A 26,585-nucleotide genomic window follows, 5' to 3' on the forward strand; every position below is an offset into this window, starting at 1 on the left:
TGTTTTAAAGATTTCAGTTTTTAATACATACTGCTCATTAAAAAAGAGAACTCTCTAGTGTGTTGCAATAAATGGTGGCTTGAATTCCCTAGCAAGGATGAAGTAGACCCTGATACATATGCCATGTCAGAGAAGGTAGACTAGACCCAGAAAACTGAAGGCAGACCTTTCCCCTTTACCTTGCTGCCTAGCACTAAAGTATTAGACCACAGTTCAAACGGCAACGTTTGACACCAAACCTGAGGACAGACTGCAGGATTTAGAATCACACTTTACGGGTGAGCAACTTTGGCTTCAGAAAAGTGGCTGCTGGAACACTTTTTTGAAAGACCGTTATATAATAGCCAGAGCTCCTTTCAAAAGAGAGATGGCTTCGAGCTAAAAGAGGAGAGAACAACACCTACCTAGCCTTGCTCTTGGGTTCACAGCTGGGTAGGGCTAATTAGGGCGAAAGGCTGGCGCTGGGATGGATCTATGTAGGGTCGGCCAGCAGCTCGCCAGGGACAGCCGGATTCCAGCCTGTATTCGCGGCGAGGTTAGGGAAGCGCGCGCCCATCCCTGTGCTGCAGTGAGAAACTAAGGGAATGAAGCCAAGAGGCCGCTCGCCCTCGGGGGGGGGGGGGGCCGCCACCGTCTCAGGGGGCGCTCACTCCCGCGCCTCCTTTCACGGTTGGCACTACGGTGGGCTGCAAGTTTCGCGCCGCTGTCCCTCCTCTTTCTCCCGGGCCTTTGGCAGGAGCTTCGCCCCAGACGACCCTCCTAGTCCTGGAGCCCCCTCCAGGAGGGAGCCACAGCCAGACCGTTCCTTTATCCTGCGATTCCGCTGGTACTAGGGAGCTCGCACCGCCGAGGGCTCCTCCATTAAGATCGCTTTAAATAAAGTTATCCCCATGGGGGCGGGGGAGGGGGGGAGGCGGTGGGTGGGTGGAAGCTATTTAGTCGCCAAGCGGTTGGCCAATGCTCGAAGGGGCTGAACAGGGAGGACGGCGGGGCCGGCTGATGATTGGTTATACTAGAAGCCTGTCTGGGCCGTACCACACTTACTTGGAGGGGGTCTGGAGAATGAGAGTGTCTCCTCGCTTTTGAGTATTTCCAGCACCCACATATAACTATTTTTACTTCCGAGGATTTCTTCTTGGATACTGTAGGAATTGAAAATAGGACGCAGGAAAACGGAAGACTCTTCCAGCTACTTCCCCATTTCTAACTCCTGCGCAGTACGCCAGTCTTTCTCTCCCAGTCGTCTGCGGAACCCGACGGCCGTGCGCGCGCGCGCTCGTGCTCTCGCGTGCGTACGGCGCTGTGCTCCTGCAGCCAATCAGGCCGCGAGGTCGCCGCGGTCGCCGGGTTCGCGCGCACGCCCTAGAGCGGAGTGGGGGTGGGGGCTATGGGTGAATGGGAGAGTGAGCGGGGGCGGGCGCGGCGTCGCGAGCCGCATGAATGAGAGAAACGTGCCCCGCGCGAGACGTCGCGCGCGCCCGGGACAGGGAGCCAATGGGAACGCTGGGAGGGCTCGAGACCCGGCGCTGAGGGCAACGGCCGCGCGCCGGCTCGAAGACGAGCGTCGCCGGGCGGGAGCGCGCGTAGCAGGGCGGGCGTGGAGCGTGCGGGGGCCGCGCGCGGCCTCTCAGAGGCCGGACGGCACTGCCGGGAGGCGGCGGCGACAACGACGGCGGCGGTGACGGGAACCGCGCCGGGGGTGAGTATCGGGGACACCGGCCCCTGCGGAACCGGAAGTGCCGGGCCAGTGAGGTGGGAGGGGAGAGTGACCTCTAGGGAAGGGGGACCGAGGAGGGGGGAGGTGGTTTGAGGCCCATTCCTTCCCCGGGCCGGGTCATCCAACTGCGGCGGGACCCGTGGGCCCCGGAAACGGACGACGAGTAGAGGCCGGGGATCCGCGGCCGCCGGGGCTCAGAACGGGTTAGTGCCCGGCCGCCAGGTCCTGGCTCGGGACCTCCGCGCCTGGCGCCCGGCCGCCGCCCCTTCGGTCCCCGGCCCTGCGCCCCCGGGCTCTGCCGTCTCCCGCAGCCTCAGTGGGCCCTACCGCCGCGGATTCCGTCCTCTCGGTCTCAGCCAGTTCTGCCCCGAATGGTGATTCTCCCTGCCCCAGCTCCGGGGTGGGGACGGGGTGCTGTTCCCCTTTTATGTCCCCGCATTTCAGGTCCCTTGCCCCCTTTTGCTGATACTTATTTTGGCTCAAGCCTCATCCTGTTACCTGTTCTCTCCCATCCGTCCGCTTCCTCCCTACCCCCACCAGCTGGGTGCTCCGTGCTTTTAGTACTTTGTACTTTTTGCCAGTGGAGCTCGAATGTGTTTGCCAATATTTACCTATAGGAATCTCTTTGTGGGACAGGGAGGTGGAAAGTGTTTTCCCACTTGGCCAAATGAAAACACGCTAATGAGAAGTAAAAAAGTGACTTAAAAGTTATGGAAAGAGGTGTAGGATCGGATATGTGTTATACCCTAGACCATTTTTTTGCGTTGGATTTTTCACTTCCTGGTTAATGCCATCTTGTCTAGGTTGATCTTATATCGCATCCCTATCCTTTTATCCCAGTACCCCTCGTACTCTCTCAGATCTCTTCAGAAGGCTTATTATCACCTGTTTTTAAAAACCCACCTAATGCTTATAAGAATCGTATTGCCATGTACTTGGCTACTTCTGTATGTAATAATACCCTTATTAAACTTCTGCTTGTCTCTAGTCAACATCTTGACATGTGGATTATTCATGATACCTTGAGTACTTTGTATTCAGATTTACTATATTGCAGTGTTACACTACTTTATTTCAGCATATGATAACTTGTGTTATCGGTGGTACTGCAGATACCCATCCACCCCTTTGAGGTACCTACTTGTATTAAACATTTATACAATATGATCTGTAGTTTGTTTTCTATGTACATATTTTCATTCCATAGATTACTCTGTGCCTGAATATGTCATACACATTCTTGTACACCTTTCTCATGCTGGTACAGATCCAGACTGCTGGTTGTGATGAACCACATTCAGCCTGCAGTCTCATCCCTACTGCCCACAGCACATTCTTCTGCTAAGACTTGGTGCGTCTTTGTTATACCGAATAAATTGTTCCGTTTTTGTCTTCTCCCTTCTGATGTATATTCCCTAAAGATTTCAAATGTTTATCACTTTTGTTTCCCAGTATCATACTCCCCAAATTGCATGGCCTTTTATAACCCTGCATTACTATGGCAATATTAGCCCATGTGACTTTTCTCCTGTCAGAAGATATAATCTGAAATAATATGTGGTATCTAAATGATATTACTTACGTTAGATACTTTAGAAGCAATGTAGTTTTCCATCTTCTCTAGTCTTTGGGGTTTTGAGGAGTAAGTTTAATGGTACTGCTCACAGACCAAGAATTTGCTTCTCATTGTTCACAAAGTTACCCAAATTAAGAAGGTTGGGCTTTGATTCCTATAGAAACTGAGTGGTAAATAATCATAAAATCAGGGGCTAGAGGGGGTTTATCTTTTTTAGGCCTTTAACAATTTCTTTTACTCTCTGAGTGGTCACTCTATTCTAATATTGCCGTTTGGCCCTCTAATACTCTGTTTTTTAAGGAGAGAGACAGTGCATCTAGAAGGAAGGTGTCTGCCTTCCATGCCACTGGTAAGAGAGGAAGTGATGAATTCCAGGGCGTATTTATATTTCGCTGTTTGAATCTTCTGACATAGGAATTTCTGCCATTGGTGTTAAGGAAGACACTGAATTGCTTGGGTCAAATAAACTTTTATTTTTAAATTCTAACGAGTAAAATTTTTGGTCTGCAATTCCAAGATGCATTCACTGGGCAAGTAGTGTAGTGGATAAGAAAGTGGTAGAAAGCCTTTGCGTTGGCAAAGGGGCATGTGAACTCTGGTTCTTAACCTGACTGCTCAAGTGATTAAGTAGAATGGCCTCAGGCATTCTCTAGCCTTCAATTTTATGGAGTGGGGTAAGGGACTGTGTCACCAGATAATGTGAGTTAAGTGCTTTGAGATCACTAGATGAAAAGCATCCTATAAAATCCAAAGTGTTACTTGGCTACTACTGTCAACAGAAATAATTGTTACTCTTAATCATACGGGGAATGTGGGACTCAGCTGACTTCTGATAGGCCAGTGTAGGAATAAATTGTTGAATTGGGAAGAAAAGGACCAGCACCTATGGTTGACTCAGTTTCTCCAAGAAAGCAGTTCACCTTTTTAGTTCAAGGATAGTTCTCACCCAGGTCCTTTCATGGGTTATTCCAGCAGACCAAAAACTCGGCTTTTGCCTCTTCAGGGTTAAAGCTAAAAAGCGTAGAGAGATAAGAGACAGAGACATACACAGAAGGGAAATGAGACATACTGTCCTAATTTTGAGGTTACTTTTTTCTTTTTTCATTGTTGCAATAAATACTCTCTGTCCAAAGAGAACTCTCTTTCCAGGACTGCCCTTCACTGCTGTGCCCTTGTTTGTTTTTAGATTTTTATATTCTTGATATTTGTTACTGCCTGTTTGTGCCAGGTGAGATGCACCCCTTATAAGAGCTAGTTCTTTGATGGCCTCAGGCCAGGTGAAGCCATGTTCTTCTCTTTCCAGTATGAACAGCACTAAGAAGAGTGAAGGATTCTGAATCCATTGTTCTCCCAATTCAGAATCCTTTCCCACGTGCACATAAGTGAAGTGTATGCCATAAAAAGGCACTTTTTAAACAGAGTAGCCTGTGGGGTGTTAGCCTTGATGTTCTTAAGAAATTCTCTGAAAGAATTTATCTGATGAAGATATTTGTGTGTTTTTTTTTTTTTTTCCAGGTGAGGCACTATAACCCAGTTGAATTCTGCATCTAGAAAGCCCAAGAGTGAAGAAGAAAGATCAAAGACATTGACTAACCTGGAAACAGGGACCTCTTTGGAACTTTGCTTTCATCCACTGTACCCTTTTAGAACTATCATTGAGTGGAATTGATTTCTTCATCTTATTTTGCTATTTGGGAAGAACATGGCTTCAGGGATTTTACGTTTCCCTTTAGTTTTGCATGAACTCGATAGGAAACGGAACCCTTAAAAGGGCTTGGGAATAACGAGAAGAGATTGAAGACAGACAAGCTTGCTCGTGCTCACTCTCTCTGTTTTCCCTCCCCCTTGGAAGAAAAGGATTTACAACTCAACCTTGTAACAGCTGCTGCCCAGCTTTAGCCATCAAGAGAAAATAAATAAAATTAAACCACCATTGCCAGACTACAAGCCCTGAAGTCAAGGTGTGGGAGTGGTGGCATTGAGAAAACTGTCTAAAAGAGACGAGGACTGCAGTAAAAACAGCTTCTCTTTAAAACTGGAAGGGGCCTCAGGTTCCCTTTTGGATTAAAATAGAAACACGGGGCACACCTCTTGTAGGTGCAGCTCACATCTGGTGGAGTGTGGTAGTCGGGGAGGTGCTAGAGTGTCTCCTCAGAAGAATTTCTCCTTGCCCACAGTGTCCTCCCCTATCCTGATACTCTCCCCTGCTTGCCCTTTGAAGACTTGCCTCCATCCATGAGCTATTCCCTGATCTGTCTGACGGCCCATGTTCTCCACCTGCAGCCATTTGCATGTGTACAGCCTACTGTTCGTCTCTGGTTTTTAAACTGTACCAGTTGTGTTTCTTAATCTCTCCCTCTTGCCTTGTTCTGGGGAGGTGGTTAGTCATCATTTGGACTTGCCTTTCCCCCTCCCATATGCTTTCCTTCATTTGAGATCTTTTGAACTTTGGTTTTCTTTGGGAGGGGGAAGGGTGATAATTTTCAATTTCTGTTTCCCTGGTTTCCTTCTGTACTCTTTTTCTCCGTTGTTTCCCTCATCCCGTTTTCTTGTCTGTTCTGCCGCTGTGTGGGCCTGGGCTATGCGGCAGGGCAGACCTCCCGTCAGAGCTCCAACATGCCCGCAGAGTCTGGAAAGAGATTCAAGCCCAGCAAGTATGTTCCGGTCTCAGCAGCCGCCATCTTCTTAGTGGGAGCTACGACCCTCTTCTTTGCCTTTACGTGAGTTTCCTCTCAGTGGTGGTACTTGGGGGGCTCCATGGGAGGTGAGGGGGGTATTGTCATGTGAGTTTTGCTAGTTACTTGCCACGTGCCTGGGCATTTTGATGTCTGCTCGAGGCAGCAGTACATCTCAGAGACGTGGTAAGCACGGGGAGAAGAAAGCCTGTCCTGTCAGCCTTGTTAGAAATTTTACTCTGTGGAATCCTCTCTTTTCACCTGCCTGCCTTCCTTGGGAATCACAGATGTCTTTGTGTTTTCCTACCCAGCTCTCCATCATGAGCTGATCGTGAACTAGGAAGGAAGTAGGAGGAAACCACCAGAGAGGCTTGAATCAGCTTAAGCAGTTGGTTCTGTGAGAGAAAGAACTAGACTAGAGGTTTTTCAAATAGTAATGGCTTTTCCCCAGGATGTCTGGAGCTGAGTGTACTGGAGAATTGCAGAATTGATTTAGGAGATATACCAAGGAGACAGCTGGGCTTTTCCTGTTGCTCAGATCGTTTTCTCTGCACTCTTAAGAGCCGAAGGCTGGACCAGTGAAGGCCACTAGGAAAGGGCAGGTTTTATTTAGGAAGAGTCCTGGCAGGCTGCCTTCACATCCCTTCCTTCTGAAGGGATGGCAGTAATTCCTGTATTCCCTGGTCCTGTTAGGCAAAGCAGCTGCCACCCGAAGCGTTTCCTGCTTAGGATATTCAGACTTTGTTCATCTGTCGGTCCCTGGAGGAGACTGATTGATCTTTCCTCTTCCCACAGTATTTTAACTGTTGACCACCTGACCGGCCTCTTTGCCGTTACCTGTTTATGAATTAACATGTAGCAGGCTTCTGAGCCTTAAACTGTTGAGTCACTGAGTTAGTGTTCTAGTTGTAGCTCGTGGAACAATCAGAATGTGCTAGATTTTCTGGGGAGTTCACTTTACCGTGATTTCAGGCTCAAACCTAATTGTGAGATGCTGTTTAGAGCAATGGGAGGTTGCTGGGAAGAGGAAGGAAATGGATTGAAGTGGTAGGGAATAAAAGCAGTTTGGACTCATTGAAGGATGAATGAAGCAGGAATTGCTGGGGAGGGGGCAGTTACTATTATGGGGAGAAACCTAAGAACCGATACTAAATCTGAGGAGGGGAGGTAACCCCCTCTTCCCCCCTAAATTGAGCTTCAGATATCAAAAGGAATTCTAAAAGGTTTGGATTGTTTGGCCAATAGAGTCAGCAAAGTCATGATGTTTTTCTGTTTAGTTTTTAAACAAGGAAAAAAAAGAATCTCTTATCTAAGGTATGAGCATCATCCTGCTTTTTACCTGTTCCTCTGGAGGGTAGAGGTCATGGATTCTTTGGCCCCCAGCTCTCCAGCCTGAGCGTGCCTGTTGAGTTCCTCAAGGATTTAAAGCATCACCACTCTTCTCTGTACTCTTCTTTATCTGACTTTTCCTCATAATTTTTTCTCTTGCTTAAATTCAGGGTGTTCAGTGTTCTGTCCTTCTTCATGTATTAACCGTCAATAAGGAGATGTGAGTCTTCAGTCTTAGACTTGTTTTGGTTTCTGCTATTATGGCCAGTAAATAGAATCAGCGTTTTTTTTTTTTAAAGATTTTTTTAATGTTTAAGTAATCTCCACACCCAGTGTGGGGCTCGAACTCACCACCCTGAGATCAAGAGTCACATGATCTACCAACTGAGCCAGCCAGGCTTCTCTAGAATCAGTATTTTAACCAAGGGGCAGTTATGTGGGATCTTCATATCCTTGTAGCAGTTGTGGTGCTGTGTCAGGAGGGTATGTTACAAGACCAGGTTGGCACCCTTAGGCCTGTTTGATTGAGGAGGGTCTGTTTTCCTTCAAAAGGCAAGGCCTTTGGGAAGCTAGGAAATTCAGGGGGCTGACTGAGTGGTCTCTCTTTCAACCCATCTGTTCTTGGGATAGAGCAAGCAGAATCCTCGTTCTTATTTTGTTAATCTGAAGCCATTGAAGTGCTTGGCTGGTTATACCAGTTTCACCACAAAGAGTTGTCCTGACATAGGCATTTTCTCGACTGATAGTTGAAGCTATTTAACCTACTTTCTCATTCCCTGGTGCCAGAGAAATAGGGGCCCTCCTTATTCCATGGTCTCTCAGCCCCAGGAAAAAGAATTTTGGAGGACAATAATGGCCTTTGGAATTGCTGCCTCTAATCCAAAGTTAGAAGAGACTTAAGTCGTAGCTAGAGTTTCCCCTGGCAGTTTGCTCAGGGCCAGTTTCTGGGCTCCTTTCCTCCTCGAGTCTCCCCTATCCACCTCGTGGAGACAGACACCCTATTTATCTTTTATCACCTAGTTCTTGGTACTTGTGAAATTCTCATCTTTTCCTTTACATCTGACCATAGCAGTTCCTCTATAAGCATGTATCTGGGCTGAGCTGCCACTGTTGTCAAAAAGTGTTCCCCCACAGATTATATCCTTTTTTGAGGTTCAGTTCCTTGGAGAACCCCCCCCCCCCCGGTTTAAAACTATATACAACCTAAAAAACAATTTCTGGTTTCAAGTAGACAAAAGGAAGCCTCTCTTTGTTTTGTTTGTTTGGTTGGTTTTGTTCTTTTAAGATTTTAAGTAATCTCTACACCCAAAGTGGGGCTTGAACTTAACAACTCGGAGATGTCTTGAATCACGTGCTCTACCAACGGAGCCAGCCAGGTACCCCAGAGGAAGGCTGTCTTTGAGCCAGCTCCTATTTGGGGCCCTGAATCTGTAACTATTCTGTCATCCTCCTGTTCTCTTCAACCAGGCTATAACTGTCTGTTCTTACACCAGTCTAAGTCCCAAGTGGGACTTGGGGACCTAGAGGACTGGGAGTAGGAGGGAGAGTCCCTTTCAGGTGGCATACATAATTAGTGGAGGCATGTAGGCTTCAACTCATTAGGAACAATTTACCCTTGGTGTTTCTCTGGCAGGTAGGGAAAGCTGTGAGCAGAAATTACCAGCTGGGTTTGGTCGCCGAAAGGTGACCTGCCCTGGAGAAGCTTGAAAAGAAGAGCTGAGGCCTGCCTTCCAGAACCCTGATCCCTCGCATTCACTGAATTTGTCCCATACCAAAACTAAGTGGGAGAGTTATTGGGGATTCTGTTTTAATTCTTTTCCGTTTCCACTGTTGGGGAAGGAGAGTGTCTGCTAAAGTAACCTTCCTCCTCCCAATTAGATCCTAGACCCTGTGTTTAAGATAATGGGCCTGGATCCTCATCTGTCTTAGTTTAGTCCCCTGTTGTGATTGGCGAGGGTAGGGGACAGTGTTAGGTAAGAGAAAATCAGCACTGTTTGGGGGTCAGGAGACTAATTTTGGTAAAGTCTGTTAACCTTTGTGAATCTGTTCTTTGTAAAATGAGGAGGTTGACCGAGAGCAGTTTATTTAAGCACAGTGACCCTTTTCCAGTGAGATCTTATGCGGAACCCCAGTGTGTAAAACAGAGGAGGGCTGCTGTGGGTCAAGCGAGGCTGGTGTGCAGAGGCCCAGCCACTTGGTGTCTCCTCTTTGCCTCCTTGGGGACCCGTGAGTCTTTCTTAGAGCTCCTGGCAATGCCATTTGAAATAAATCACTGGGGGCGCCTGGGTGGCTCAGTCGTTAAGCGTCCGCCTTTGGCTCAGGGCGTGATCCCAGGGTCCTGGGATGGAGCCCCACGTCAGGCTCTTCCACTGGGGGCCTGCTTTTTCCTCTCCCGCTCCCCCTGCTTGTGTTCCCTCTCTCACTGGCTGTTTTTCTGTCAAGTAAATAAATAAAATCTTAAAAAAAATAAATAAATCACTGAACTGCCTCCCTAAAATCTCCTTGAGCTTGGAGTTAAGTCAGCCAGCGTCTCACGGTGTGTCTATTTCTAAAGGTGGCAGGAAGGGCGCAGCGGTAAAATCTCTGCAGCCAGGCGTCCTCTGTGGGGAAGGGTGCGAGTCAGGGTTGTCCAGAACCCACGATGGTCTGCCCAGTGTCCCGTCTGTGGGAGAGCTTGCTTCTCCTCAGTTTCTGCCTCTGGCCCCTCCCAGCCCTTTACCCACAGAGTTGGGTACCTTAGTGCCTCTCCTGCTGGTCCTTTTCTTCTTGACTGCAGAGGTGCTAGCACCTGATTTGAGTGGGAGCAGCCTCGTGATTTAGGGCATTAATCGAGCAGTGGATGTTCCTTTTACTTCCCACGTTGTTTTTTCATCCCGGAATAAGTGCCCAAGTCCTACCTCTTGCACTCAGCTGCTTGAAAGTGTGCGTAAGACACGACAAATTGGTATCTTAGGAGAAACTTACCCACCTAAGAGGGGAAAAATTGTTTTCCCATGGAATCTTCAGGATCCCCAGGGGCAGGAAATGGACCACTCATTCCAGCCTTGCCTCATCAACAGGGAACGCTAGCCGGAGCGTCAAACTGTGTGCTAGGCATGGGCGGAATGCTTAGACCTATTCTTCAGGAGCGTAGCGCCTCTGTTTGAAGTGCTCGTGCATTTCTAGTACCTCACACAGAGGAAGTAGAATTAGGGATGAAGGTGGAACTGGAATGATAATTGATGATGATGGTGACAGTTAATAATGTGGGGGGGCGTGTCTTCTAGCCAGTGAATGCTCAGTATTAAGCTAGCTGGTTTAAAAAGAATTCCAGAGGGGCACCTGGGTGGCACAGCGGTTAAGCGTCTGCCTTCGGCTCAGGGCGTGATCCCGGCGTTATGGGATCGAGCCCCACATCAGGCTCCTCCGCTATGAGCCTGCTTCTTCCTCTCCCACTCCCCCTGCTTGTGTTCCCTCTCTCGCTGGCTGTCTCTATCTCTGTCGAATAAATAAATAAAAAAATCTTAAAAAAAAAAAAAAAAGAATTCCAGGATCTTTTCATATATTATCTCCTTCATTCTCATATCTGTATTATATAGCTGAAGTAACAGATTGGAGAGTTTTCTGTAGATTACCTGAGGCTCCATAGCAAAGCATTGATTGAGGGGGACGGGATTAAGATCCAGAGCTTCTTGACTCTTACTTCCTCTTACCAGCAACTTAACCATTTTTTTTTTTAAGATTTTATTTATTTATTCGACAGGATAGAGACAGCCAGCGAGAGAGGGAACACAAGCAGGGGGAGTGGGAGAGGAAGAAGCAGGCTCATAGCGGAGGAGCCTGATGTGGGGCTCGATCCCACAACGCCGGGATCACACCCTGAGCCGAAGGCAGACGCTTAACCACTGTGCCACCCAGGCGCCCCTTAACCATTTTTTATAATAGGAAGTGTTAGGGCTAGGAAACAGATTTTTCAGGAGTCTGGGTATTTTTTTAAGTTTGTTTATTTTTTTAAGTCCTCTCCATGCCCAGTGTAGGGCTTGAACTCACAACCCTGAGATCAAGAGTCACGTGCTTTTCCAACTGAACCAATCAGGTGCCCCAGGACTGTGGGTATTGAAACCCACTCTCTGAAAACAGTAGTGCTGGATGGGTAGGCAGAAGAACCTGTTCTTCCTGGGTTAGTGTAGGTCTGGGAGTCTCATCAGTGAGTCAGCCAGCCTTCTGGGCTACCGCCACTCCCTATGCTTTGGAGCTCTGTGATTATTGCCATAGGCTGAGGACCAGCCCTGACAACTCCGGCTCAGCCCAGGCCTCATCTCCTTTCATCAAAGGCAACAGATTCAGACAGGCCACTTGGAGTGGTCACCTAGGGATTTGGCAAAGTACTATAGCAACGACAAGCCTCTCCTTGAGCCAAGTAGAATATGGGATGTGGCAGGAACGGGCTCTGCTCCTTCACGCCTCTCCTTGGTGCGGTGTTCCGGCAGCTAGAGTGTGAAGGTTGGAAGCAGTGGGTCCTTGATTTCAGGCAAGGGGCAGATGCTGCCTGGGAAGTGGAGTCATTTGCATCATTTCTAGATGCTGCTACTCTGGGGGTAGGCTTTATCTTGGCAACAGATACTGAAACTGGATTGTAGAATTACATGCTTCAGCTGGGATGAGTCGACATCAGGAATGTTACAGGAACGGGGCGCTTGGCTGCTCAGTTGGCGGAACGTGTGGCTCTTGATCCCAGGGTCGTGCATTCGAGCCCTACGTTGGGTGTAGAGATTACTTTAAAATCTTTGGGGGGGGGGAAGATTGCAGGGGTGACGTTCATTATCCAGGGATGGGTGGGTGGCAGCGTACCCAAGAAGTTGGGTGATTTTCTTCATTTGGAAATGCAGAAATTGAAGGAAAAAATGGGGTCAGAAAGACTGCCATCTGTGCCTGCAAGGGGCTGACATCTTATTCTCTCACCTTAGCTCCCCTCAGGGATCGAGGAACCTTTAGTCTGTCAGAAGCTCAAGAGGCCACTGTAGCTACAGTCATCGATTCTAGGAATGAGACTTTTAAATCATGGGGACCTCAGTGTTCTAAGGATTTCATTTCTTTTTCCCTTCTAATTATCTTCCCAGGCTGTAGGAGTCAAGTGAGTCACCCTTTCTCCTCTTCCCCTGGCGGAAATCGAAGCGACAGCTAAGTGCTAGGGAGGGGCTCTGACCTGGATGACTGGTTTTCAGTTTCTGTCCCTCCCTCCTAAGGAGCCTGGGAGGTCAGCCTTTGGGTGGGGCTGTGTAAGGACTCCTCTTGCTTGTATTCCACCCCAAACCCTGCCGGAGTATAGGGACATCTTTTCCGAACCAGAGAACCCCCCCAGAGGAAGAGGCTTCCATGGGAGACGTGGATAGAGGAAAAGTCACCCTGGTGACTGAGGGTCTGTTTTCCCTTGAAATGAGTGCCTGCACCTCGCTTCATTATTTTGTTTCCCAGTTACGTACTCACCTACCTAGAGAAGCAAAGAGTTAATTGATATTTACTATCTAAAAAGCCTATCACACAATAAACATTTACTTAAATTTTTTAAATGAATGGCGAATTTGAATAAATAGATGGAGGTGGTAAAGACTTGTGAGATGCTTTGTGACAGTGATTTTTGTCTCTTCTTATTAGTTTATATCTGATTAAGGTGCTCAATTCCTGTGAATTGTCTTGAATCGCTGTTCAGGGCTGTGCTTTTTGTTTTGATGGAGACAGATCTCTCTCAACAGAATCCAGGAATACTGTGAATTAATTCTCAGGACTCATTTGCTGTCTTGTTCTTCTGGCCTCTTCCTTTCAGTGAACTCTTCCTTTACTTCTGGCTGGTCTAGATAAGGGGGACAAGGACAGATGCTGTCCTCATTCTGGAGATTAAGTTCTCAGCCACAAAGCAGATTAGGGTATTTAGCCACTGTCTTGTAAGGGGAAGTTCTTCGTGAACTGAGATAGGAGAGAGGGCATTTGATAGTACTGACAATGCAACCAGCTGGTCCGATGTTCTTCTGAAACTTCGAGCTCCCAGGAAATCAGCAGAAAGGAAGAGTTCTTAACAGCATTCCTATTTAGACTCATATCCTGAAAGAAACTGAGTTTAATCCTGGACGAGGGCACACCTCCCTCTTTTTTTGGGGGGGGGGGTCAAGAAAGGTTACCTAACGTATATGTCTTGATTTGGACCCTGTGGAATTTGGATATGTTTGGCCAGTTTCTTTTTCCTAAAGGATTTAGGGCTGATTTGGTCTGCTTCCGCCCTTTTTTCCTCTCCCCTACTCTGCTTCATTTATAGACCTCAAGGGGTCTAGTTTATGTCTTGATATCCATACTTATCTGTGTGTGGTCCCCCTCTCCCCCTTGAGAACTAGCTTTTAGTTGAATAAAACTCTCAGGAATATCTGATGCAGTGAAGAAATTTTAGGCAGTTAAGAGTGGTTGACAGCCAGCTGGGAAGAGGGAAGGGGAGCCAGAGAGGCAGGTGGTATCCCATGGGTTGTGCCAGCGTGCAGGTCAGTGGGGCATGGCTGAGATCCAGCAGCCTCGGCCTGCGCAAGAGAAGGGAATGTAGCTGCCATCAGTTACATGCTCAGTCCCTAGCTCTTGTGCCTGCTTAAAAGGAGATAAGGACAGATTCTAAAATGTGGAAAGATCCACAGGGGAAGAATGAATCTGAAGAACGCAGACTTTTAGTACAAGGGGCTATGGTAGGAGAGATTCTGAGTCTTGTACCTTGATCTAAAATGAGCATTTCTGTGGGGGAAAGTAGACCCACTTGTGAAGGATGAAGATAATTTGAGACAGCAGAGGTGAAACATAAAATTTATAGGTGTGGGGGCTGAACCTTTCAGATTTTTATATGGTTGGTGTCCCAAGTGTTAGGGGCAGCCCCTCATTCTCTTTATTATCTGTGCAGCTGTCCAGGACTAAGCCTCTATGTGTCACCTGCAGTGCCCATCTACAATGCGATTGTTTTTCTCTTTGTGCTGGCCAACTTCAGCATGGCCACCTTCATGGACCCAGGGATTTTCCCTCGAGGTAAGATCTCCTTCTCCTCTCTTGGAAACTCCTCAACTACCTTTGAAAAATAATGGTTTTTGGACATACACTTTTGGTCCCGGGCCTTAGGACTCTGAGGGTTTTCAGATACTTCAGTAGTCTAATGATGAAAAGTGGGTCAGAGTCTTCTAGAATAGATGTCATAACTTCTAGTCCTGTTCATTCACTTCGGGTCAAATTTTTGATTTTCAGTTACTCATTCAGCAGAGATTCATTTTGAGCATATGGGTCGGGCGTTATCCCTAGGCACAATAATAATCTAGGATGAATTAGACAGTTTTAACAGTGTGGCGTGAACTGTAGTGAAGGCATGAACAGTGGTTTTTTAGGCCACAGAAAAGGGTGCACTTATATCTGCCCCCAATAAATTGGGGAAATGCTGCAAGGAGGAGGCAGGAGAGAAAATGGAGGATGGCAGGAGGCACGTTCTAAGTCCAGGAAGCAGCATGTGCCATGAATGCCGAGCTCAGTGGGGCGGAAGATAAAGCACATGGTAGGGCCAAAAGGGGTCGGAGGTAAATGAGAGCCCAATTGTCGAAGACTGTGTGCTAAATTAAATAGATTCTGTTTCTTCCTTTGGACAGCAAGTGGTCTTCAATTGGAGGAATCATGGGATCAGATTTCCTTTTACAAAAAAAATTCTCAAAAGAATGTACAGATACCTTTTGGGAGGTGATTGCCATAATGTAAACCAGATGAGAACTTGAATTCACGGCTGGATTTAGAGATTTTTCCCAGTAGACTCGAAAGATTTCTTCATGACCATTTGCTTATCGGGGGAGAGTGAGAGGGTGAAGAGTTGTCTAAGGTAGTCCCAAGGCTCCTAACTTGGGAGATAAGTTGGATGCTGATGTTTGTAAACCAAGATAGGAGTTACAGGAATGTTGAACATGTTTGGAGGGAAGATAGCCTCTTAGACATTTGAACTCGAGATAGTATGGTCATTCCGATACAGTTGCCCAGTGGCCAATTGAGTCATCAGACTCAGAGACCTTGGTCTTAGAGGCTTCAGCCATGTGGTGTTTGAAGCAACAGGAGTAAGATTGTCTAGAGAAAGTAGAACAAGATTAGGAAAGAACCAAGGTCAGATCTGACCAGCATTGGCATTTTAATGATGAGCAGAGGAGAAGGAGGAGCCATTGGAGAGGGATTGGGCAAGAAAGGTTAGTAGAAGAAACTGGACGAAGTGGGAACTAAGGAGGGTTGTGAAGTTCGTGATGGTTGGCAGTATCAGAAATTAGATCCAATAGTATGGAGCTCAAAATTGCCCATTGTTTTGGTAACTAAGGAATTTGTGATCTTTTTATTTTTAAACTTGTTAAAATTCAGAGATTATATGTTTGTTTTTTTAGATTTTATTTATTTATTTGACAGAGAGAGAGCACAAGTAGGGGGAGCAGTAGACAGAGGGAGAGGGAGAAGCAGGCCCCCCGCCGAGCAGGGAGCCCGATGTGGGGCTTGATCCTAGGACCCTGGGATCATGACTGGAGCCGAAGGCAGACGCTCAACAACTGAGCCACCCAGGCGCCCCAGGAATTTGTGATCTTGACAGGAATAGTTCTAATAGTGTGTTTAGGTATGTATGTGGGAAAAAATACAGTTAAATTAGCAAAACTGTGATGGTTTGGAAGGCAGCGAATGGGCAGTGAGGAAGCAGAGCCCGTGAGTGTTCAGATTACTCTTTCATAAAGTTAAGCAGAGAAGGCAGAAGATGGAATGTCTTAGGCGGGAGAGAGAGGGTTTTTGGTGGTTTTTTTCTCCCCCCCCCCCTTTTTTTGTGATAGAGAAGATTAAAGCACTCTGGTAGCGTGAGGAGATGGAACTGAAGGAGAGAGAGGAGCTGGATAAGGGAAAGGGGGATAATAGAATTACCTTCTGGAGGGAGGATGTGTTTTCCTGTGCGTGTTGGAAGGGTTAGGCTTACTTCAGAAGAAGCAGGGCGTTTTGGGAGAGGAGATGCGAGTCAGGAACCGTCATTAGAGGTAGAAGTTGATAAGGGTTGGTGCTGATAACCAGTATTTCTCTCACCTGTGAAGTTAACTTGTAAGGGTGAGGCGTGAATTGGGAAGACAACTTTGGAGAGAATGGGGTTTTCCTGAGATCGTTGTGCTCACAAAGCCTGTATCACTGTGCTCTGTGACTTTTGTCTCAAAGATTAGTTGAACCTAAGGAACTTGGAGTCCCTAGCGCCAAGGAGGTTTTTTTTTTTTTTTAAGATTTTAAAAAATTTATTTGGCACAGAGGGAGAGAGCACAAGCAGGGGGAGCAGCAGGCGGAGGGAGAGGGACAGGCAGACTCCTCGCTGAGCAAGGAGCCCAGTGTGGGGCTCAATCCCAGGACCCTGGGCTCGTGACCTGAGCCACTCAACCAGCTGAGCCACCCAGGTGCCCCAAGGAGGGCTATTTTAATGAGCCTGTAATGTTCATACATTAAATATTTATTGATCTGAATGGAAGACTTTATCCTGGTCATTTGGGATGAGTTTTTTTTTTAAAGGTCCTTGCTTTCAAATAGCTCAGTCTATAAAGAATGATAGGGAAGACGTTTCCATGAATAAATACCCTGTACTGTGCTGAGTTACAGGAGTAACCTAAGAACCACATAGTACTTAAAGAAGAGAAGGTGCTCACTTCTGGTGTGGAAAGATCAGAAATTTCAAAATAAGTAGCACTTTAATTTTTTTCCTTTAAAAGAAAACTTCTGTTAAAAGTAAAGATTTTAATAAGTAGTAAATATTCATTATGTAGAAAGCATAAAAAAGACAAATACCACCTGTAATTTCACAGCCAAAGGTCATTACTATTGGGGCGCCTGGGTGGCTCAATCGGTTGAGCCATCCGGTTCTTGGTTTCGGCTCAGGTCATGATCTCAGGGTCCTGGGATTGAGCCCTTCATCTCCCTTTCCTCTTGCCCCTCCCCCTGCCTGTACTCGCTCTCTCTCAAATAAATAAAATAAAAAGATAATTACTATTCCTATTTCCTTTCAGTGTTTTGAAGATTTATATATATAACATTTACATCTACCACTTTTCTGTAGGAAATGTACATGCGGTTTTTTGGTTTTTTTTTTAAAGATTTATTTATTTTAGAGAGACTGAGCGTAGCAGTGTGGGAGCAGGGGGAGGGAGGGGCAGAGGGAGGGAGAATCTCAAGCAGACTCTGTGCTGAGCACGGAGCCCTACACAGGGCTCGATCTCAGGACTTGAAATCATGACCTGAGCCAAAATCAGGAGTAGGATGCTTAACTGACTGAGCCACCCAGGTGCCCGTATGTGTGTATTTTTGTTTTTCTGTTTTCAAAATGGGATCTTTTTGTTTGTACAATTCTTTATCTTGCATTTTTTTTCACCTATTTATATTTTAAAGCATTTCCCAAATCAATGAAAGTTGGAAACTTAATTTTTAATCTCTACTCCTTCATTTATTTAATTTTTCCTTCCCACATGTATTTTTTTATAGATTAATAATAAAAAATAAAAATTGCATACTGTAGATGAGAAGGCAAATAGGGCCCTTTAAGTTTTGAAGTAGAATTATGAGTTTCTGATAATTGAAATTGAAAAGGCATTCAGGTAAGGAGAATGTCTTGAGCCAGCAAACAGTACTGAACTATATAGGGAGTTAATAGAGTTGGGGACGATCTTTTGGAGAAGGGGTTTGTGCATCAAAAAAGGGTTGCTGTTAGTTCCTCTCTTGGATTGCTCTAGTTTTCATGTACTCGTAGACATTGAACTGTTACGCAAACTCGTTACACATGTGCTTTGATATATAAGTTATTTCTTTACAAATATATTCATAGTATGTAAACCAAGTGTCCGCGTACCCATGTCCGAGCTACCTCTGAGTCGTGTTCTCTTGAACCTCATTTCCAGTGTGTTCCGGTAGTGTTGTAATATAGGACTGATTTCACAGTATTAGTTATTAGTTCCTGTTCTCTCTTGCCCAGTAGACTGAATTCCTCGAAGGCAGAGGCCGTATTTTAAATAGCGGTGCATCCCTCATGCCTAGTACGGTGCTGGCATCGTTGTTTTTTAATTGATTTTTCCTCTGTGCAGCTGAGGAGGATGAAGACAAGGAAGATGACTTCCGCGCGCCCCTTTACAAAACCGTGGAGATTAAGGGCATCCAGGTGCGCATGAAGTGGTGCGCCACCTGCCGCTTCTACCGTCCTCCTCGGTGTTCCCACTGTAGTGTCTGTGACAATTGTGTGGAGGTAAGAACCCTGACGGGGGTAGGCCTGTAGGCCTAATCTAAGTTCTCTTCTTCCTAGCCATTGAATAAGAATGGAATCCTCTGCATCCTGGGTCTTGGGTGCGGTGTAGCCCTGGCTCACTATCTGGCTCTCTTCTAGCTCTGTCAGAAATGTTACCCATTAGATGAATGGATAAAGAGGGGGTGTATATACACAATGGAATGTTATTCAGCCAAAAAAAAAGGAAGGAAATCTTGCCATTTGCAGTGACCTGGATGGAACTAGAGAGTATATGCGAAGTGAAATAAGTCAATGAGAGAAACACAGATACCATATGATTTCATTCATATGTGGAATTTAAGAAACAAAACAAATGAACAAAGGGAAAAAGAGAGACAGAGACACACACAAACCAAGAAACAGACTCTTAACTATAGAGAACAAACTGATGGTGACCAGAGGGGAGGAGGATGGGGGGTTGGGTGAAATAGGTGATGGGGGGATTAAAGAGTACACTTACACTTACAAGTGGTGTATGGAATTGTTGAATCATTGTGTCGTACACCTGAAACTAATATAATACTGTATGTTAAATATCCTGGAATTAAAACTTAAAACTTAATTTAAAATTTTTATTTTATATTATATAACAGCCATAAACATCAAACACTCTTATGTGTATATGTATTAGCCTTCCTGACTCATCTTTTTGATTCTTTGTCCTGGCTTTGTGTTATCGCTTGCATCCGCTACATCGTGGTGTGTGTTGCATTCAGATCTTACAGGTTTTCTTTCTGCTTGTCCTTCTGCATCCCCTATCTTTTATTTTAACCCTTTTTTTTTCCTAGTCAGTTTTTACTTAGCTATAAGCAGTTGCCTGCCAGATTTTCCTTCCAGGCCTCTTTTTCTCATGAATCTTGATAAGAGGCAAAGCCTCTGATACTCATCCCTTTCGGAGTTCCTTGGTCACATTGGATAAACTCTGAGAGGGGGGCCTTGGCCTTCGATCAGCCTCTGGAAGGTCTTCCTTACAGATTGATAGAGCGAGATAAAGTGCCTGAGCTCGTTAATTTCGCAACTACATGGCGAACACGATCACCTGTTACTGAAAGCAGCGCTTCGGTTCTGACATTTGGTCTGTTCTTGACAGAAGTGATCTAGGGCTGTGGTCCAAGGCTGCTTCTCAGTGTTTCTCTTTTTGTCCCTAGGAGTTTGACCATCACTGCCCCTGGGTGAACAACTGTATCGGTCGCCGGAACTACCGCTATTTCTTCCTTTTCCTCCTCTCCCTGACAGCGCACATCATGGGTGTGTTTGGCTTTGGCCTCCTTTATGTCCTCTACCACATGGAGGAACTCTCAGGGGTCCGCACGGCTGTCACGTATCCTTCTGTGGGTTGCGGGCTTGGGAGCGGGGAGGAGGAGGCAAGTCGAGCACTGTGGTAGCAAAGGTCAAGGGGAAGGTGGCTCTTGTAGGGGCTGGGGACAGTGAGATCGTGCTGCTCTGTTCTCCTTAATTCTTTGGCTTTAGAATGGCAGTGATGTGTGTGGCTGGCTTATTCTTCATCCCTGTAGCTGGCCTCACGGGATTTCATGTGGTGCTGGTGGCTAGGGGACGCACAACCAATGAACAGGTACGGGGAGACGTGATGGGGACCCCCTGTAGAGCTGGGCATGCGACTCTTCGCCCTCTACTGAGAGTGTAGTGGAGTGCTTCCACGGATGGACGCCAGATGAATACTTTTTATGATGAAGTGTCCATGCTCCTCATGAAAGCACGAGAGCAGAACCATTTCTTTCTTTCTTTCTTTTTTTAAGATTTATTTGACAGAGAGTGAGAGTGAGTGAGCATACAAGCAGGGGGGAGCGGCAGGCAGAGGGAGAGGGATAAGCAAGCTCCCCACTGAGCAGGGAGCCCGACGCAGGGCTCAATCCCAGAACCCCGGGACCATGATCTGAGATGAAGGCAGACGCTTCACCGACTGAACCACCCAGGCACCCCAGAACCATTTTTTAGTTAACAGACATTTGCAGAATGCTCACTGTATACTGGACAATTTGAGCTCCAAGCTTATAGAAGCAGTAGTAGGCCAGCCCTCAGGAAGCTCATAGTGCCGCTTAAAGGGAACCGCTTATTCCCATGCTTATAATAAGCTGGCCTTACCTGCTTCCTTTTATGTGTGTTATCTGAGTTTTCAATACTGAGGGAGCTGGGGATCCCCATTTCACATAAGAACACTGATGTGTGGGGTCAGATAGCTACCATGAGGTAGCCTTAGGATTCAAGGCCCTGATTCTGGAGTTCCCATTCTTAACCATTGTGATTATAAGCTTCTTGATGGTAGGGTTGTGTTTTACTCATTTTTGTATCTCCCAAATAGTGGGTGCACAGTAATTGGTTATGGATTTATGTTTTGGCCTTTGGAGGTCAAGGTCCATCATCTAACTGATATGGCCCGTTTTTCCTTTTTCTAGGTTACGGGTAAATTCCGAGGAGGTGTGAACCCCTTCACCAATGGCTGCTGTAACAATGTCAGCCGTGTGCTCTGCAGTTCCCCAGCACCCAGGTACACCCACCCCTTTGGTCTAGTGTTCACTTTTGGTCAAAACGTTTGTCTTTGGGCTTGTTCTAGTATAGGGGAGGTTGGGTGAGAGACTGGCGTTTAGGGAGGGTTCTCTCAGTCTGGGAAGTGCCTGCAAGGGAGAGCCATGGCATCCTTTAGTGGACCCCCTGAATTCAGTTGATATTCTTCAGGTATTATGGTTACTCTCCTTTGAGAGTTGAGGGTGAGATTTACTCCAGGGTGGCTTGAACTAGATATCTGCCCAGAGGCCTAGTCTTGGTGCAGTTCTTCATGGAATCTAAGAAATCAGTTCAATGCTGAGCTTTTTGCTGTCTTGGTCAGACTGTTTTTGTATTTGTAAAAATGTTTAATATAAGATAGGCAACCCCTAGATATTTTAGAATGAATGAATGAAAGCCCTCTCACTCTTGACACTCAGGTATTTGGGAAGACCAAAGAAAGAGAAAACGATTGTCATCAGACCTCCCTTCCTTCGACCAGAAGTGTCAGATGGGCAGATAACTGTGAAGATCATGGACAATGGCATCCAGGGAGAGCTGAGGAGAAGCAAGGTGAGGAATTTAGGGAAGTAAAGTAGGTAACTTGGGGACTTTCTGGGCAAAAAGATGGAAACTTGCTTTCAGTTGCCATTGCCCTTACAGTATTTCTCAATTTCTGATAACTTGTGTTAAAAATTACTTAAGTACAGGGGCGCCTGGCCATCTGAGCTGGTAGAGCATGCGACTCGACCTGGGGGTCATGCGTTGGAGCCCCATGTTGAGTGTAGAGTTACTTAAAGAGAAAAAAAAAAATTTTTTTTAATTACTTAAGTGCCTATCTTCTTTTTTTTCCCATTAGATTGTAAGTCCACTGACAGAAGTTGAGTCCTTTCATTTCCATGTTTTCATGGACTTAATGTGGCAGCTTGCAGGTGGTAGGAGCTCAACAGATAGTTGAGGAAATGAACACAGAAGTGACAGAATTAAACCCTTGTTGAAAAGTTTTCTTTATTCATTGTCATCCCCAGAATGGCTCTTGTCCCTTGTCTTCTAGTCCCAGTTTAGAAATACGTAATTGATGCCCCAGCACCCCTCTAATACCAGTTTAATACTTTGAGTTGTCCTTACACCCGGTTCTCCAGATGTGATTTTCTCTCATTTATCCAGTCTAAGGGCAGCTTGGAGATAACAGAGAGCCAGTCTGCAGATGCTGAACCCCCACCTCCTCCTAAGCCGGACCTGAGCCGTTACACGGGGCTACGAACACACCTCAGCCTGGCTGCCAATGAGGGTAAGAGCAGTGGCAGGAGCCTGCTGTGGAGAAGACAGGCAGGCAAGGCCTGGGAGGTAATACTCGCACTGTGGCTGAGAACACCCAACAGGTGGGCGTCGAGCCACTTCAGACAGCTAGGAGAGGAGAAAGGGGATTCCACGTAGCTAGTGGCAGTGAATCGGACTTTTGTGAGGAGGGAACTGTCAGCATCCAGATAGACCAGAGAACATCCTAGACATGTTTGGTGCATTCTCTCGCTCTGAGTTCTGGGCCGGTATGAGTCTGTAGACTTGACTGCAGCTGACTCACGTTCCTGGGACTTTTCTGTTGCTGGTATATCCATTGCTACCTTGTTTTCCCTTTATGGAAACACTGGGCAAGTTAAGGACAGCTTGTAAAGTGGTGTCTATCCCTGGGCCTTTTTTCCTGCAGATAGCAGCCTCTTGGGCAAGGACAGCCCTCCCACACCTACCATGTACAAGTACCGTCCGGGCTACAGCAGCAGCAGCACGTCAGCCGCCATGCCTCATTCCTCCAGCGCCAAGGTACTGAGTGCTCTGTAAGAAGGAGGGCTGTGATGATGTCAGCTGCTCTGGGAAAAAGAATATTGGAGAAGGGAAGGAAAAGAGGCAAAGGGAAGGAGAAAAACCAAAGACATTTTACTAATTGTTGGCACTGATGGGACCGAATCTCCTTGACAGTGTGTCCTTCATCAGAGAGGGGGCAACGTAGCATACTAGGTGAAAGCACTGACCACAGCATCATATATCTGAATTCAAAACCCATCACTGGCGAGTTATTTAACCTCTTTAAGCCTCATTTTTTGCATCTTAAAATGAGATATTATTTGTTCCAACTCACTGGTTTACTTTAGGTGTTGAACAAGAGAATGCACGTAAAAGGTTCTAAGCATATTGGCGGGACATGGCTGCTTGGGCCCTGGGGCCTAGCATCGGTCACAAGAGGAGGAACACTAAGAGCATGCTTTATTTTCTCCCTCAGTTGAGTCGTGGGGACAGCTTGAAGGAGCCAACCTCAATTGCAGAGAGCAGCCGCCATCCCAGCTACCGCTCGGAGCCCAGCTTGGAGCCCGAGAGCTTCCGTTCTCCCACCTTTGGCAAAAGCTTTCACTTCGATCCACTCTCCAGTGGCTCACGCTCCTCCAGCCTCAAGTCGGCCCAGGGCACTGGCTTTGAGCTGGGTCAGCTGCAGTCCATTCGTTCAGAGGGCACAACCTCCACCTCCTATAAGAGCCTGGCCAACCAGACACGAAATGGGAGCCTATCTTACGACAGCCTGCTCACTCCTTCAGACAGCCCTGATTTCGAGTCAGTGCAGGCAGGGCCTGAGCCAGACCCACCTTTAGGCTACACCTCTCCCTTCCTGTCAGCCCGGCTGGCCCAGCAGCGGGAAGCCGAGAGGCACCCACGTTTGGTGCCAACCGGCCCAACACACCGAGAGCCCTCACCAGTCCGGTACGACAATCTGTCGCGCCATATTGTGGCCTCCCTCCAGGAACGAGAGAAGCTGCTACGCCAGTCACCCCCACTCCCAGGCCGCGAGGAAGAACCAGGCTTGGGGGACTCAGGCATTCAGTCAACGCCGGGCTCAGGCCATGCCCCTCGTACTAGTTCCTCCTCAGATGATTCGAAGAGATCACCCTTGGTCAAGACTCCACTGGGACGCCCAGCTGCCCCCCGTTTTGGCAAGCCTGATGGGCTAAGGGGCCGGGGACTAGGGTCCCCTGAACCAGGCCCAACTGCCCCATACCTGGGCCGATCTATGTCTTACAGCAGCCAAAAAGCCCCAGCTGGTGTCTCTGAGGCAGAGGAAGTAGCCTTGCAGCCATTATTGACACCCAAGTAAGTATAAATCCATCCTGACAGCAGTGGACTTAAAATTAGCGTTAGGGTCCTACAGAAGGTATCATGGCTTCACTTGTGTGCAAGTGGACTCAGAGGTGCCTGCTTGTAGGTAGCTCGTTTCACTTACTCTCTTGCTGCCTTCATGGGCTATTCCTGTTCAGACCCTAACGATTAATACTTTTTTCTTAATCTGGTCTTTCCAAAATGTATGTATTTGCCTGAGAGTAAGTGTTTAAGATGGCTGCTGTTGGAGAGACGGAATCAAGAGGGGTAATAAGGCATCAGGTTTGTTTTAAGCAGGGCAATAAAACAGGTGGGAATGTTTGGGTAAGAAAGTACATATGTAGAAAAGTGTGTCAGTTTGTTCTCATAACTTTTAAAAACAGTCTCCCTTTCCTGTGTTTTGTGTCCCACTTCCTGACACCTATCTCTTTTTCTCTTCCTAGAGATGAAGTACAGCTCAAGACGGCCTACAGCAAATCCAATGGGCAGCCCAAGAGTATAGGCTCTGCCTCCCCTGGCCCCGGCCAGCCGCCTCTCAGCAGCCCCACAAGGGGCGGGGTCAAGAAGGTGTCAGGGGTGGGTGGTACCACCTATGAGATTTCCGTGTGAGCCTTCGGCACCTCCCTTCCCCCCACGCCTCCGCGCCTACACCAAAGGGCCCCAGGTGGCCACCTTCCTTTCCTCAAGGGGCTCCCCTCCCCTGCATGGACATTTTTTTAAACCACCGATTCCAAGAGGATGAGGAGCGTTTTATAAAATGCAGTGGGGTTGGGGAGTTGGAGAGTTGGGGCCCTGAGACTGGGGTAGCAACCCCCTTCACCTTCTAAGACCTTCCCTTCTTTAACCCCCTGGACCAGACTCAGTGGACATTTGTGCAATTGCTCGCCCTGGAGGGAACCAGATCATTTTTAAACCAGAAATAATTTTTTTTATTATTGTTACGGATTCTATTTTTTTCCTCTCTGCGTTACCAGGTGTGTGTGTACATATATATATATATGTATGTATATATATATATATATATTATAAATATCAAAGAAATTATATATCTATCCTGGGATGGAAAAATGAGGGAGGGATATGTAGAAGGAGGGGTATCTTACTCTTCCCGTTCCTCAGACCAGCAGGCAAGAAGCGGGGACATCCATCGAAGTCTTCCTTTTCCCAGTGGTTCCCTCTCTTTTGTCCCAGTTACCAACTAAGGAAACTGCACCCCCCTACTACTGTTGGTGCGTAGTGATCAGGAAAGAAACCTTGAAAGAGGCGAGTCTGGGGTCTTGGTCAGAGGAGGGAAGGACTTGAGAGAGTTGAGTTAGTTTTCTAGGTTCATTGGCACTTAGTTTCCCCAGGAAAGGGGTCACAGCCCCATGACTTTGGTGGTGGTGGGGAGATCAGGAAAAGAGCTTGGCTGAGCTCCAGAAACAATATTGGATAATCCGCTTCGCCCCCTTCTTGGGGGAGAGGGATTAGAGTGGGCTTCTTTAGTCCCCTCAGAGCCTTCCCCCAATTCACACGGTTAACATTATTTTTAAATCCAAGGCCGGGAGAGATGAATCCAAAAAGCAATATTTTTCATCACATGCCAAAAACGGGATAGAGCGAAGGAGTGGCAGGCCTAGGCCCCTCCGATTGTCCCTTGGGGGTTACCCCTCAGCCCACCTCAGTATGGTGCTGGGTAGTGGGGGTACCTGGGTTCTAACCTCTAAATAGGGGAGACCCCAGCCTCTAAACAGAGGCCCTTTTATTTTTTATTCTGATTAGCCATTTTAAACCAACAAGGAATAAAAAGAAATCCTGATCTAACCAGCTCCCCCCGACTTGTGTTATTTTGTCTGGTTAAGTAAGGCAGGGTGAACGATCTCTGGTGGGAAGTCGCAAGGAAACCCTCCTCAGCTTCGCTGGTCCTGGCCCACCTTGAGGCAGGACTGTGGTGGGAATAACCACTTACAGGGCCTGTTCTCATTTTGGTGATTTAATTCAAACATTCCTAGAAGAAACCTTTTGGGACCACCTAAGCTCCTTGTCGTTTCAAGACTTAGAGAACTCTTGGCTGCCACAGTTCTTTAATACAGAAATGTGTCTTTGGACAGTAAAGCTCTTTGGATGTACCGAGAGGTGAGACAGTGGATGATCGGGGGAGGAAAGCCTGTTAGAGGCAGGCTGCCTGGCTATGGCTGGCATTCAGTATGATAGCTCACGGTGTCTCTGCTGTGTTTCCAAAGCAAAAAGGCTACGCCCTGATTTTAAATAGGCCACCTCAGACGCTAAATCTCCAGAACCTGGCCCGAACCCATTATTTTCACTGTGACTTAAGCATAGACACTCTGGAATCCTGGATTA

The 26,585-nt window shown here is 47.0% G+C and overlaps 1 protein-coding gene and 1 pseudogene across 2 annotated transcripts; one reads left to right on the forward strand and one right to left on the reverse strand.

Moving 5' to 3' along the window:
* Positions 1-3,031, reverse strand: LOC148107870 (uncharacterized; annotated as a pseudogene).
* Positions 1,564-26,053, forward strand: ZDHHC5 (zDHHC palmitoyltransferase 5). 2 transcript variants are annotated; one of them, XM_045786715.2, is made up of 12 exons: positions 1,564-1,699; positions 4,809-6,013; positions 14,208-14,329; positions 18,406-18,563; positions 19,751-19,923; positions 20,073-20,175; positions 21,017-21,108; positions 21,545-21,677; positions 22,272-22,395; positions 22,810-22,922; positions 23,380-24,239; positions 24,689-26,053. In XM_045786715.2, exons 2-12 carry the CDS (start codon positions 5,910-5,912, stop codon positions 24,852-24,854), a joined length of 2,148 nt encoding a protein of 715 aa, XP_045642671.1. In that variant the 5' UTR covers positions 1,564-1,699; positions 4,809-5,909; the 3' UTR covers positions 24,855-26,053. The 2 variants fall into 2 exon arrangements, with proteins under 2 accessions (XP_045642671.1, XP_087711005.1); XM_087854879.1 differs by lacking the exon at positions 14,208-14,329.
* Positions 26,054-26,585: the final 532 nt, after the last annotated feature.

This window comes from Ursus americanus, chromosome 24 (assembly GCF_024610735.1).
Source record: "Ursus americanus isolate L20-20 chromosome 24, mUrsAme1.1.p, whole genome shotgun sequence".
In the NCBI taxonomy this organism is placed as follows: Eukaryota; Metazoa; Chordata; class Mammalia; order Carnivora; family Ursidae; genus Ursus; species Ursus americanus.